Raw genomic sequence first — 15830 nt, 5'->3', positions numbered from 1 at the left:
TATCGAACAAGCCCATATGAATTTACTGATTTATTTGATATTATTTGAGAACCACTTTGCATCTAGTTTACGACACAAACTGTTATTACTGCCATTTTGATACAATAAGCTATAAAATGTCTGAATAGCTTCCAATATACATAAAGGTATGTGCATGATAGTTAATGTAGCCTACATATTAAAAATGGGTAATTATTGCATTTTTAATTTCTATATATTCCATTCATATTTTTTTTTAATTCACTCAATACTTCCAACACAAAAAAAATCAGGATTTCAACTCAAAAGCTATTAAGTAGCTAATATTTTTTGTTTTATTTTGTTGTTTTTAAAGTGAGGAAGACTGTGACTGACCAAGTCTGACATCTCAAATGCTGAAGCAGATAGTGGAAGTGCTCAAACCAACGCTTTTGGCAACAAAGGTCATATACAAAGAAAAGACCCACCAATTTTATCATTGCCCCACTCCAAGCTCAACCGCTGACTGACACCTACAGCACTGTATTTTTTTTTTTTTTTTTTTTTTTTTAAGATTTAAACCTTTAGAAAGAAATTAAGGGTGCCATTCATCATGATCTCTCCAAGAGATACCAGTGGTTGTGGTTTGTTTCCTCTATATGTGCAGGTGCACAATTTACAGTAGATTTATATTTTACAGCAATGTTGTACAGAAAAGGTGTCACTGTTTAACAAATGACTTAAACAGTATTTTTTTCCTATTTTGAAATATCTTTTTTTTTGCCCGTTTCAACAATTGTATCGTACAATATCATGTATCCAATTTCTGACCAATATATCAATAATCGCTGTATCGTGATATCGTGAGATAATCGTTATCGTGAGCCTTGTATCGCGAATCATATCGTATCGTGAGGTGCCCTGAGGTTCCCACTCCTAACCGTGATACAGTGATATTTTGGCTTAAGGTTATCATACGGTCAGAATCCCATACCGGCACATGCCTATGTAACACCTAGAATAGGTAACCAATTCCTAGCATCACGATAGCAAGTGTGCTGCTCGAAAATCAATGCATTTCTATATTACTGGCAGATTTTGTATTAAGGTGCTTGCCATCGATGCGCTCGAATTGTTTTTTTGTTGTTGTCACAACTCTTTTTTTGGGCACAACCATTGAGCCACACATTTTGTATACATCTAAATATTTCCTCTCTTAACCCTTAAATACCCGCAACATGAAGCAATTATCAGAGAATCCCAAAATTTGAAAAATAAGGTCCTAGTGAAACCTTTTTTTCAAATTTGTAAAAAGAAAAGTCCAAATGAATATGTGTAATAAGCGCTCTGATATCGATAACTCTTGCTAAATCCTGTTTTTTTTTTTCTTTCTAATGGAACCTGCAGATGCATGTGTTGACTTGCATCCTCAAAAGAAATGTCAAAATTCTAAATTAGTCTCAAAATCATGAAATTTTAGGTGTATCAAATGTGATGCATTTGGCAATATAAAAGTGGTTTCATGATGCCTTTAACCTAAACAAAGGCAGCAGCATTTGGTGTCACTTCACTACTGTTGGCAGTTTTTTTTTTCAGATGAGAATTGCACCAGGGGGCTTACATAAAATCTCATTCAGCTCATAGCTGCACTTGCTACATGGGAAACAGAGTGCCGCATTAGCTTAACGGAAATACTTGAAAAACAACATGAGCCCAACAGCATTCAATGACACAGAAACGCAGAGATGTAGAGTAGGCTCTAATCAAGCATGAGTGCTAAATAGGAGATAATGAGTGAGAGCCGCAGGGCCAACGGCAGCCGGCACGAGAGAAAGACTCCCATTCTTAAGATCATCTTTCAGTGTGATGCAGTGTTGTTCAAAACTTCAAATCAATACCCATTTGACAGTGATTGATATTATGTTGGTTACAAGACTGGGGGAAAACAATACTAGAGAATGGGCTGTAACTAACAATTATTTTAATAATTGATTAATCTGTCCAATATTTTTAAGACTGAATGACCAATCTGGTTTTAAAAAGCACCTGTTAATTTCCACCCCCATGAAAAACACACACATGACTATTTGAGATTCTGGAGAGGGTGAATAAATAAATTACAACACATGTATTACTGTGACAAATCTGTGCGGCTCATTTAAGAAGATTCGAATCAAAGGCTGTTGAGCTGTTGTAAAATGTAATGAGCATGACATGCATTTCCTAATTTGCACTTTCAACTTCAGCAAATTGAAAAAAATAAAAATGAGTGATGGAGAAAAAGTCACAAAGTATTGATTGAACCGGGGTCAAAATCAATTGTAAACATAAGCCCAGGTATGAGCTGTTTAATACAGCAGTTGGAGCGAAATAGACCTGTTTGTGTTTCTGAGTATGTTGTAATTCAATGTGACTTTGCAACGCCATCTAAGTCATTTATGGCTGAGAGAGCTGAATAAAGATACGTAGATGTTCCACCACACCTATTATAACTCACACATGCTGTATGTGCGTGTGTGTAAGTGCAAAACCAGAGGTGGGTACCGTAGCCAAACATTTTACTCAAGTAAGAGTAGTGTTACTCAAAATAATATTAGTCGAGTAAAAGTAGTCATCAAAAAATGTACTCAGGTACAAGTAAAAAAAAGTATGTCGTGAAAAAAGTACTCAAGTAATTAGTAACATTGTGAGTAACTGCTTGCGGTGTTTGATTTTTTTTTTTTTTTTTTTTTTTAAACAATGGTATTTTTTTGTTCAGCACAAAGTTATTTAGTATATGAACTGTTTTTATTATACTTTGAAGAATCAAATCAAATCAATGTATATAGACTGAGATCCTAAAAGTGTTTTATTGCCAAAGAAATTTTTCAAAAAATCATTGAATTCTGGCAAGAGAAAACAAATACAGAGATGAAGCATCATTCGTCCAAGGAGCATGAGTGCCCTCTAGTGAAGAAAATATCTTTCCTTATTATGAAACTAAAAGGATGATATCTCTGGTTTTCCATGGTCAGTCGGTGCCAAATAAAAATAGGGAGGGGGGTTAAAATCTGCGCTTTCGAGTCATGTTGACGGAAGTCAAATGATTATTTTTTTATGTTCCTTTAAAGACGACACTCGATTGAACAGGACGGCACGATTGAGTCTAAGTGTTATATTGGAGTCATGTGGTTATTGTTGCGACATCTCATTGGTGAAACTAGTAGAGCCACTGTTCTCTGGCAAAAAAAATAAAATAAAATTTAATATGTAGAATAAAAAGGAAAAATGTAGTGACTTGTGTAGCCCAACGTAGCAGAGTAAGATTAGCATTTCTTCACAGACCTACTTATGTAAAAGTAAAAATGTATGGCTTAGTAAAACTACTCTAAGAAGTACATTTTTTTCAAAAAGTTACTCAAGTAAATGTAATGGAGTAAATGCAACAGGTTACTACCCACCTCTGATTAAAACCTCAGTAATTTGCAAAGCAAGCAAACATGCCTCCCAATTATCGAATTATGAAGAAGCAACAAAGTAATGATAGTTTGTCTAAAGCTGCCAGTAACTCATACACGTCTTAGAATTCACCAAAATGTCTTACACCAGAATGGTAGTTTGCCTGCACTATTTCAGGCAAGAAACCTTAATTCATTTTGTGGCTCCTGTAAAGGTAGACATGTCAACCCAAAATGGTATCGTTCCATGAAGCTGATGTTGGAAGCTAATTTTTTGCAACAGGCTTAAAATGTTTGGTTCCAACGGAAAGTGGCTTATTTCAATTTTTAAGGCATGAGTTCTTGACTTTTGTGCATCGTGTAACCCCTTTTTCTTTGTCTGCTGCGGTTTAGAGCTTCGAACTCCAGGACTCTGCGTTGTGTTTTAAAATATTTCCAGGAAACGTGGATGGTTTCGACTTTTATTGTCTGCCTAACACACACACACACGACGCGAGCTGGTCAGTCTCACAGGCCTCACCACAAAGTGCTTTTGCTGATGACAAAAATATAGCTGGCCCCACCTGCGACGCGCCCAGCTATTTATAGTCACCGCATGAGTTGGGGGGCGCTATTGTGCCTTCTAATGTGAACAAGTGGAATCACACAAATCCTTAATCGCATTATGACGGGCAGATTCCTCTGCTTTAATGTTAACAGTAAAATGGTGATGTGTACCGATTTTGGATACCACTGAGGGCATTTGCTCAGAATCTTTGTCTTAAACCATTATGGCTGACATTCTGTCCATTTTTGGGCAAGTGTCTTATATTATTATTATCATTATTATTATTATATATTATAATATTTTGTGTATCCTATTATGTTTCCATCAGTGAAACCAAGTGTCTGCGGCTGATTTTTTTTGTTTGTTTGTTTTCTAACAATTTTAAGGGCGCTCGTGAGGGAATTTAACATTCGTGCACATATTTGTCCCAGGATACTATATGCAATGCAAAAAAAATATATGGAGGGCATATTGAGGCAAGGCCCCACAAAAATGCATCAAAAGGTATCAAGTGTACATCCATTTCATACATCATAGAAAGCAAAAATGTAGACATCTTGAAGCCTTGTGGAGTTGCAGTTATCTTTCATTCTAAAGGCTTTCAAGCACCACGCCAGATAGAAAAGGGGGGAAAAAACCCTGGAGGATTGCGACTATCTGATAAAAGTGTGCTTACTTGGCAGTTTTCAGACAAATAATACATCGGTCTCACGCGGCAGCTTAGCGACAATGAGCTTTATTTACTAGCCGATGCCGCTCATTGGCATGCCTGCAGAATTATGATGACTTGTTTTAACCTCGCTAAAATGCAACCAGCTCTCTTTGTCTGGGAACATCAAGTCTGATAAAAGGAACACATTTTGAAAAAATGACTTTTAAATGTGTTTGCAACCATGATACACTGATGAAATATTAGTTTCATTATTTCCTTAAACAGACTTGCAACTTCAAACACATATCTTAAATCATCTTGCCCTTCAGAAATGAATAGGGTAAGAGTATTGCAAAACTCAATGTGCAATTCTCAGGATTTTTTTCCCTCTAGCTGTATTTTTTCCTACTCTTGCATAGCCATGCTGCAATTCTAAATGCAGGGGTCGACCAATGAACTAGATCGCCAGTGACTAATTTCCCTTATTGTCTAGCCCTGAAATCCTTGAGGTATTTTGAGCAAGGAATAACAGACATGTTATGAAGACCTTTTCACAAATATAATTATATTATAACCGGGGTTTGAAGTCAGAGAATTCCAACCTTGAGATTCTTAGTGCACTGTACGTGGTTGTCAAACACCAACACGTTAGCAATGAGCTTCTCACGCTCCTCTGAGAAGGATGTTGTTCCCTCAATGATGTTGGCATTCACTGTCACCTTTAGCAGAGCGTAGGGACATCGAGTGCCATCCCACACCTGCGGGAAAAAAACAAAACAATCACAGTCACTTGATGACAGATGACATGATTATTATGATTTATCAAAAACTCAGATCACTGTTTTTGGAGGTTCAGCCCCCACAGCAGGGCTCCAGACTATGGTAAAATTTTAGAGGCAAGGACTGCAAAATAAAATTCTCTTCACTTTATCACTAGTAATACAGTACCACCTATCCTGAAAACAGAATTTCCAGCCAGTTTTGTGTGTTTCTTCACAGAACAATTTGGAGACATTGATTCGTCACAGTGGGTTTGCTGAAGGGAAAGGAAACGCTGACAGTCTTCATTGCCATTTTTATTTGTTTACAAAAGTTACTGTATGTGAAACCTGCTTATTTGCTTGATAGTTAGTGATGGGCGGATTGACATCACATTTCGATCACGTCGATACCAAGTCGGCATCGGTATAGGTTCGATACAAGCCTGATAAGATGGAAAACAAGTCGGTGGGGTATTGCCGCCTTCTGGTGGTTATCCTTTCCTATCCTGGGTTTAGTGGGCCGTGGGGGTCCCGCAGTGTGCCGCGTTGGTTGGGGGTTGCAGTGGTGGCTGGAGGTCTTCATGGGGGGCATTGGCGCGTCCCGTCCTTCCTTGCCTGAGGACCAGCTAATGGGGGCGTGGATGGTCTGGGGGACCACCATGGGTCGTGGATATTTTTTTAATTAAAACTGATCTCATTGAAACCATTCCTCTGAAAAATGGCCCGTTCAGCTGATTTTACATCACGTGATCGCACACATCCCTATTTCAGACCATAACGACGCTCAGATTCCAGACAGAAGAATGGCAGGGAGGAAGCGGAGCCCTGTGTGGTTTCACAAATAAGGAAAGAATGGAGGAGATCGACAAATGGATCGGCGAAGCTTCTGCGGTCATGCGGACCGTGCATTGGTCTGGTAGAGAGGGAGCAAAAAAGCCGAAAGGCAAAGCTTTCTATTTCCCGGTGGATCCTGAATTTTGCATCATCTCCTGTTCATTCAAGAGAATTGAAGAACCTTTTAAAAGAGGAAATCAATTTTCAGAACTCTCAGAACTGTATTGAAATTCAGCCCAAAAATCATTTTGACTTTGCAAAAGAAATTTGGTCCAAACGTCTACTAGCATTTGCCTGGTACACCAGACTCACCGCTGTTCCAGCTTTTGAGTCTGGCCACCATTCACGCGGATACAATTTCCAGGGCGGAGCGGACCAATCAGCGACGGGCAGACGTGACGTTAGTAAAATGACGAAGGAAAGACGAGGGACTTGCGCGCGGAAGTAAACATACGAAGAGAGCGGAGTTTATTCAACATGGCTAGCGCGAGACAGACTGTTGTCAATGACTCGTGTCGATGTGTTTTTGGTAATTTTTAAAACGGATTTTACCGTGGATTGGAACATATTCTCGGCTCTCCCTTTCACCATCTGTGTTGGAGACGACTTTCGACGCGCAAGAGTGACGTTGCTCGTTAAGAACACGTCACGCAAATAAACGCATCTGATTTGTCGATTGATTTTGTACCTGCTCGAGAGGCCGTTAATGGGCTGGTTCCCAGACTATACTCTCAGTGTTTGAAAAATACAGGGAGAATAGTCTGGCAGAGCCAGGCAATACTAGAATATCATTAAGGCAATTCCTACAAAAAAGTATCAAGAAAATTTCTATGAAAATTTAGTCCCTGAAGCGAGTTCCATTAACAAATACGAAATTTGGTGAGGATGTCGATCATGAGGAGACACACTAAAAAGTTCTTACCCTGAGCAGAGTGCAGGTGGAGTGAACAGGTGCTTTGGCAAGCAGCTGGCAGGTAAGGTTGAAATACGTTTTGGGCTGGGCGCCAGAGAGACGGACGTTAAGATCCTCGGACATCAGATTCTGGTCTGCTGCCCAGGAGCGCAGCTCTGTCACTGTGCGACGGTCCTCTTCTGTAAAGTGGAAAGTTTTGCTGGAGGTCCGAGGCTCAGTGTCAGCGTCCACTTTCCCGCTAAAGGCCAATGCAGAAAAGCCGAAGCTGTTCATCAGTGTTACGGAATCTTTGTAAGGTTGAATCTGTGGGGAGGAGGGTTGATTAAGTGTAAAAGTTAGATACAGGCTTTCAATTAATCAAAAAATGATGTGGAACCTTGACTCTGTGTAAGCGCACAATGTCGCCGATCTGGAAGATTTGTGGATGCGATTCCGGTTTACTACAGAAAATGGTGCAGGTGATCTTTTGCTCCGATTGATCAGTGATCTTTAGACTGGAGCAAAAATCTGGAGAGAAAAATTAGAACAGAATTACTGTTTTGTTTTTTCTTTTTTAATTGCTTTTCATCTTCAAACAAAAATGTTATAGCTTAGTTTACAATAGGAAAGGGACCGTATACTGGAGTTTATAAAAGTTTCAAAATACACTGTAAATAAAATTTTCATTACAAGCAGTTTGGGTATCAGTGGAGGCAAAGTGACATGATCTTTGTCTTTCCTGTTCTTGGGGCAAGCCATCAGTGAATCCAATGACTTTTCACCAATTTGAAAAAACCTTGAATCTTATTTTTGGGGGGATACGCAGCTTATTAGCTTTTTCAGATATTTCTCAAAGGGAGGCCGGGAAGCTATAACAGACATCGACATAATGCCATAATTACTGTAAATAATACCCGCACGCCTCTTATGCTACTATGGTGTTGAGGAAATTCACGGGCATGGGACATTGCCCTAATAACTGTCAAAAAAGTGATTCGAGAGGGGAAACCAGTGTTGGGCAACATGAAAAGGCTATTTTGAGATGGCTCATCGTATTCATATGACAAAGATAGTCAGGGATGACGTATAAAAAAAGTCAGAGAATGACAATTGCCAACAATTGTCCCTTCCCTCCCCTTTCCTTCGTGGCTTTTTGTCAACACACATTGATGCATTACTCAAGATTTTCCAGGGAGATCAAATAGTGTACAAAGACTGAACTTGATTTGCCCTAATGTGAACAAAAATGGAGCGAACTGGTTGTAGCTGCCACGAGTGAAAAACTCACTCGGCTGTATGAGATAAGGTTATTTTTATTGTGTGTGAAAGAGAGGAACCGAATCTGTGAATGCCAAGCGAGCGAGCGGCTTGTCAACACATACACATTCATAATTAGAGTGCAAATATATCTTGCCATAACGACACACTCCCTGCGCCTCGCAATTTCACAAAGAATGATGACTTACATCCAGGCAAACATCTGCTTCACTCGGATTTTAAAAGGCAACTTCATCACTGTATCCGTATACACGGCCTAGTAGACCATATAGTCATGATGCATGTGAATATGAAGCTATTTTTTCTAATACAAGAAATACAGTGGTACCTCTACGTATGAAGTTAATTTGTTCCAGGACCTTGTTTGTAAATCGAAATGGTCGTATGTCTAGCAGGATTTTCCCATAACAATACATTATAATTCCATTAATTCGTTCCACAGCCCAAAAACCTACACTAAATCCTTGATAAATACTGCTGGTACAATTACAAATGGCAATTACACATAGCAAAAGAAATAAATTATAAATAAAAATCGGAATATAATAATACTAATAATTCCTGAAATAATGTAACAATTCGGGTTCTAATGTGGCGGAAGATTTTTGCTGTACCTGAACGCACCGCATAGCTGACGTGACAGAGAGGGAGCGGTGCGGTTGAGAGTTTACTTTCACGTTTAATGTTTTGTTGGGAACACCGTCAACTTCGGCGAACAGTAGGCGTCTAGTGTTGGACAAATTCTGAAATAAATGATAAAAACCTGAAGACGCTGGCGATTTTTAATATCGCAGGCGATATTACAACAATACATACATTTTTGTCTAAAAATAATAATTTATCATTATTTCAACTTGTCATACCTGAATTTCACTTCTGTCAATAAAGGATATTGTTAGCCCAAATAAATTATTTACCTATGTAATTTTTAATTTATCAATTCCTTTCATTTCCACGGTCACAGAAGACTGAGTCCTATGGCTGTAGGACTACAGGCAGGAGGCAGGGTACATGGAAACAAATGTTTGAATCTCACTCACTCAGTCAGTCAGTCAATAGCAAAATTGAAGTGTGCGAGATGCTTTAAAATTCACGTTAACCTCAGTTAATTTACATTTACAGCGTACTAAACATGTAGTACTAACTTTCACCTTTGGGAGCTGCCAATATACTGAAACAGTAATGAGACAACTGAGACGCTTTACAGACTACATGTTTACAAAAAGATTGTGGTGTTGGAATATGATGCTGGTGAAGCCTTGGGGCGGAGATTGAGTCGACCTATTTTTGTGGTGTAGCAAGATAGGTATTTGATGTTTTTACCCAAGGCCTAGCTACACTATAAGTCACTCTGATTATGATACAATATTCCTGACAATGATGAAAAGGTACGATATGCATTGCATCAAATGTGCTTTTTCAAATCCAACTACGATATACTCTACTGTATTTACCACATGGTATGATACTATTCATATTAATTATGACAATATGATTCACTCAAATGAAAACACGATACACAACACCCACTACAATACTGACCTGTGCCGCGACTCTTGTAGGGCTGTTTGAAGAACACCACCACGCCGTACACGTTAACAACAGCTCCAGCATTTAGGTCGGAGAGCTTGACGTACTTGTACTTTGGAGTACTTAAAAGCTGTGGGGAGAAAATACCATTTTATCAATCACCAATAGGTAGGAGTTTGCTACCTTTTTGGCCTTGGGGCCCAACGTTTCCTGTACAAAGTTGCCTATGGCAACAAATCAAATTTAAATCTATGAAAATGGGGGAATGAAATGAACAACAAAATATTGAGATAATGAAGTAAATTCGTGTGAAAATAAAATAAATAAATAAATAAATAAAAATAAAAACAGTAAATAAAACTTTTGCTCGCTGGGTCTGTCACATAAACCCGGATATCTACTTTGAGTGCCGGTTGACGAGCAAATTTCTTCGTGCAGCGGTGCGTCAAATTTTCAATGTTAGTAAAACCAATTTATGAACTATCGGTAGTTTGTGGAAATAAAAGTCAAACCCTGCATATTGCACGAGAATCGTTCAGTTTGGAGCAGCCAAAACATTAATGCCGACACTCCCACGTCCCTTGTGACCCATATTTACAAAACAATTTACAACCAACTAGATGGTGTTCAGACATTTTATCCTGTACAGTCAAAGGAAAAGACAATACCTTTATTATGAGAATCCCAGAGGAAAGAATCTTGTTTAATAATGGGGGAGGGGGGGAACAGAATTTCTTATTTTCAAAAGGTATCTTCAAGTCCACAATACACAAGTATACTGGTTGGGCGAACTCCCATGCCTCCTCGAGAGCCGGTCTACTCTTCCGCAGACAAAAAGAAAATCGCACTCCTCCTGAATCTGAGATTTGAATTCCCAACGAACTCTCCTCTCAAGTAAGAGTTCTTACCAAGGAGGCTGAGGAGTGTGATCCACCTATAGTTGGATCACTTCCTCCAGTTCAACTTTGTGACACCACCCCAGTTTGTCAAACTAGAGGCACTGTCCCTGCAATGTTGCACGAGGTCGACCTTTAAGAATCACTGCCAAAAAGCATGTTTCCTATTACAAGGGTTAGGGTTTGGCCTTCTAACCGTAGGAGGGGCCGAGGTTTTTTTCATCTTGGCTTGGCGTGAAGATGGAAGGTCACTGGGTGAATGCCAAAAAACCTGAAGCACAAAAAAAAAAAAAAAAAAAAAAAAAAGTCAATGGTATTTTTCGGAATTCAATGTCACAGTAATACCATGACAAGAGGCTGGCAATCAAAAAACACAGTGGTATGAAAAAGTATCTGAACCTTTTGGAATGTCTCACATTGCTGCATAAAATCACCATCAAATGTGATCTGATCTTTGTCGAAATCACACAGATGTAAAAACTGTCTACTTTAACTAAAACCACCCAAAAATTTATAGGTTTTTCATATTTTAATAAGGATAGCATGCAAACAATGACAGAAGCGGGGGAAAAAAAGTAAGTGAACCCACTGCCTAAGACGACTTTTAAAGAGCAATTGAAACCAATTTTTAACAAACGTTCACAAGTCAGGTGTGTGCCCAATCACTGATGAGTGGTTTAAAGCTGCCAAGCCCACTATAAAACATACACCTGATAAGAATTGTCTTGATGAAAAGCACTGTCTGATGTACATCATGGCTCGGACAAAAGAGCTGTCTGAAGACCTGCGATCAAGGTTTGTTGATTTGTATAAAGCTGGAAAAAGATACAAAACCATCTCTAAAAGTCTGGATGTTCATCAATCGACAGTCAGAGAAGTTGTCTACAAATGGAGAGAGTTTGGCACTGTTGCTTCTCTCCCAAGGAGTGGCCGTCCACCAAAGATGACGCCAAGAGTTAAGCGCAGAATACTCAAAGAACCCTAGAGTGTCTGCTATAGACTTACAGAAATCAGTGGCACAGTCCAATATCTCTGTGCACACATCAACTATGTGTGCACAACTATAAAAAACATTGTTGCTCGTTAAATGTTCGCAAATAGGCACTTGGGCACGCCACAGAAGTTTTGGCAAAATATTTTGTGGACTGATGATACCAAAGTTAATTGTTTGGGAGTAACAAATAATGTCATGTGTGGAGGAAATAATGGAAAAGCTCACCAACATCAACACCTCATCCCCACTGTGAAGCATGGTGTAGGGAACATCACGATTTTGAGCTGTTTTGCTGCCTCAGGGTCTGGACAACTTGCAATCATTAATGGAATTAATTCAAAAGTTTATCCGGATATTGTGCAAGAAAACCTGGGGCCATCTGTCAGACAGTTGAAGCTAAAAAGAGGATGGATGCTGCAACAAGACAATCATCTAAAACACAGAAGTAAATCAACTTCAGGAGTCTTGTACATACAAAAGGGCCATGATTATTCCAGATCAATGTGCCAGACTGATAAGCAGCTACAGAAAGCGTCTGGTTGAAGTTATTGCTGCCGGGTTGGGGGGGCACAAAATACTAAATGTGATGGTTCACTTACGTATTTTTCCCCTTCTGTCATTGTTTGCATACTATCCTCATTAAAATATGGAAACCTATAAATGTTTGGGTGGTTTTAGTTAAAGCAGACACTGTGTCAATGTGAATTTGACAAAAATCAGGTCACATTTGATGGTGATTTTATGCAGAAATGTGAGAAATTCCAAAAGGTTCAGATACTTTTTCATACCACTGTAGTTGGTATGGTAAATAGTCGAACCTAGCAGTAGGTGCGTTTTGTTGACACAAATGAAAACTTCCTCGATGACTATGGTCCATTTTTGTAATTGTTACTAATATTTGTGCATTTTCCATATAATTTATGTCTTTTTTCTCATAGTTGTGGACTATTTCATCCTATTTTTCATCACGTGTCGTTCTAATATTTTTGCCTTTATTTTTCCTCGGGTCAAATATTTTTTTTAAATTTCTTTTTTTTGTAAATATAGCTTTTTTTTTAAATTTCTGTCTAATATATCACCATTTCAAATACAGTTTTTTTTTTGTCTGTTCTCAATCAAGTACATTGGCGCCTTTACATACTGTACAAAGGTAATTTGTTCCAGGACCTTGTTTGTAAGTCGAAATGGTCGTATGTTAAGCAGGATTTTCCCATAAGAATACCTTATAATTCTACAAATTCGTTCCACAGGCCGAAAACCTACACTAAATCTTTAATAAATACTGCTGGTACTATTACAAATGGCAGTTACGCATAGCAAAACAAATAAATTATAAATACAAATCGGAATAATACAGAATAATAAAAATGATAATTCTTGTAATAATGTAACAAATGAGATTCTAATGAGGCGGATATGTTTTGCGTACTGTACCTGAACGCACCGCGTGGCTGATGTAACAGTGAGATAGGTGCAGTGGAGATTTTACTTTCTCTTTTAATGTTCTGTTGTTATTAGTGTCAACTCCGGCGGACAGTAGACGTGTTGTGTTGCACAAGTTCTACAATAAACTATTAAAAACCTGGCGATTTCTTTGGCGATGTTACCACAACAATAATTGTCACCCTAACTTATAAAGACTTGCCAACGGAGGTCATTGGAGGACCGTCGAGGACCAGTTCACGGATGCGCACACCACGCTCATATTTTTGTATCATTTTCATCTTCTTTTCCATTGTAAGCATCACCTTTTCCACCACTTGCACTAACATTCTTGAAACCCATGTTGATTTCTCTCATAAGAAAATCCACCGTGTGTCCGTCTTGCGGGAAAACAAAGAAATTGTGCCACTGTCATAAATTGTCGTATTCCGAGCATGTTGTCGGATTTGGAAAAAACGGCGAGTCAAATTTTACATCGTATGTCGAAAAGATCGTGTGTCGAAGCGATCATATTTCAAGGTACCACTGTATCTGCTTTTGCCCAGTAACAGTGCCTCAACTACACGTTGAGCAGTAATGCACAACATATGGGTGCGAGCCAATAGGGGGCGCCATCCCGAGGAATCCCTTGATAACTCCCAATCCCAGTCAAAATTATTCCAACTCCCGTTTTTTTTTTTTTTTTTTTAGGAAAGTCAACAGATTGTTGACAACGAATTTATCAATTTTTGCCAGCAGCTATGAGCAGTTTCGTTTGGGTCCTTGTTTGTGTGTAACGTGAGGCTCCGTGCATGCCACTGATTAGAGCAAGAGGGAGAGAGTTCAGTGCTACACTCAAGTTTGGTTTCCGAACCAAACTTGAGTGTAATACAGTATAACGAAGTGTCGAGAAGTAGATTGTTTTGTGTGTTGTTAGATTCAGATTCCCATTTTTCATTTTGCATACCTTAACAACAATGGGTAATTGCGCTCCAGCACAAAAATACATTATTTCGCCAAATTTTCATCTTAATGATTCATTTTTTATCTTACATACAGATAAAGGTGTTTTGGTCAAATAAGTAATGGTACCTGCAGTATTTATTAAGGATTTTGCTTAGGTTTTGGGCTGTGGAACAAATTAATCAAATTATAATGTATTCTTATGGGAAAATCCTGCTCGACATACGACCATTTCGACTTACAAACCAGGTCCTGGCTGGAACGAATTAAATTCGTATGTAGAGGTACCACTGTATGTCGTTAATAGTAGCAGCTATGTGAGTGGTCTGATCTTCAATCTCCTTCTTGACAATGTTTGATGGTGTTTCTAACACCAATGGCAACGTGAAAAGATGACAAAATTATAGTCCTCACATGAATTTGGGCTTGGTCTCCCGACAGCAGCAGGTTGCACACGTGCCGTTTGTCTTTACGCGCCGTGGGAGATTTGCCCACCGTGTAGCCTGAGGCTATCACCACATCCTGGTGTAAAGCACAAGATGGAGAGAAGATTGTGTGGATTAAAAGCAAGCGGTCACAGGGAGATAAAAATGCTTCCTTCTTCACTGCAGGAGAGTGGAGTCAAGTAGCAGATTCTTTACTCTGAGAGGTCTGGAGGATCACTCCAGAACAAGACATTTATGATAAGCTGCCGCAGTCAAGTCTTGTTTGCCCGTGGGCGCGTGTACACAAAACAAAGCAATCAGTGAAAAGACGATAACATGCCTGGATGATAACTTTGTGACATCAACCACCATTAATGGCACTTAACAGCAGTTTAATAACACAACATGACATTGTACTTCGGAATAATTGTCTCTAAGCAAGCGACTATTGGATATTATTGTGCATTATTATTATATAGTGGGGGATGTTAAAGTAGAGTTAAGTATTTCGAAACGTGAGCCTCACGTTCTTAGGTGCCCTTCAGTTCCGAAGGTATTTAGCCCTCACGTTCCGAGGAGTAGAAATAACCAAAATGTTAGGGCAAATGTTGCATTTTAATGTTGAGATAAGGGTTTTCAAAAACTTAATTGAAACTAATTCAGACAGTGAGTGGAGGAGGAGAGAAAGCTGGAGACAGATTAGGAAGGCGCACAAGTCCAGGAAAATTTTACTGTGGGGAGCAAGTGTTTGTCTTGGAATGCTGTATTCTTTATTAACCATGTATACTACTCCCTTGTTATGCCCAATTTCTTTTTTTTTTAATTCCAAAATGAGGCTGGTTTATCCAAATGTGCTTTGGCAGACCTCAAGCAAGTGTTTGTGGGATGTGTGCAGAAAAGGTTTCTTCCACATTACGCTCCCGTACAACTCATCCTTTCCCTCTGTTTATCTGATATTTTACTTGGCCTGCCACTCTGAACTGTGCCAGTGGTCTTCACATTTTCTTACAATGTTCCTCATAGTTGATCCCTGAAATTTTGGCAACAGCTCTTTGTATCATTCCCCTAAACCACAGGTCCCCAAACTATTCCACATCGGGCCGCAGTGCGTGAAGAATTTCTTTCCAACAAAACAGGACGACACCTTTGCACTAATCTGGAGTTTTACAAGTATACTTACTTGATTGTAGTCAGGTGCTGCTTGTTTTATCAGAAACCTCATTGGTTAAACGCTCTGTGCT

General features: G+C 39.0%; 1 protein-coding gene across 1 annotated transcript in view; it reads right to left on the bottom strand.

Annotated features, from left to right (window-relative positions):
• pot1 (protection of telomeres 1 homolog) overlaps positions 1–15830 on the bottom strand; it is a 62921-nt gene that overhangs the window by 22462 nt on the left and 24629 nt on the right. The window contains exons 5-10 of the mRNA XM_057836502.1: positions 14579–14686; positions 10982–11056; positions 9902–10019; positions 7479–7609; positions 7112–7405; positions 5197–5352 (exon numbers count right to left, since the gene is read on the bottom strand). Coding sequence (XP_057692485.1) covers positions 5197–5352; positions 7112–7405; positions 7479–7609; positions 9902–10019; positions 10982–11056; positions 14579–14686 — 882 coding nt within the window. The remainder of the gene's footprint in view (positions 1–5196; positions 5353–7111; positions 7406–7478; positions 7610–9901; positions 10020–10981; positions 11057–14578; positions 14687–15830) is intronic.

Source organism: Corythoichthys intestinalis, chromosome 5, assembly GCF_030265065.1.
Source record: "Corythoichthys intestinalis isolate RoL2023-P3 chromosome 5, ASM3026506v1, whole genome shotgun sequence".
Classification (NCBI taxonomy): domain Eukaryota; kingdom Metazoa; phylum Chordata; class Actinopteri; order Syngnathiformes; family Syngnathidae; genus Corythoichthys; species Corythoichthys intestinalis.
The sequence above is the reverse complement of the archived record's forward strand: the minus strand, read 5'-3'. Positions and strand labels throughout refer to the sequence as shown.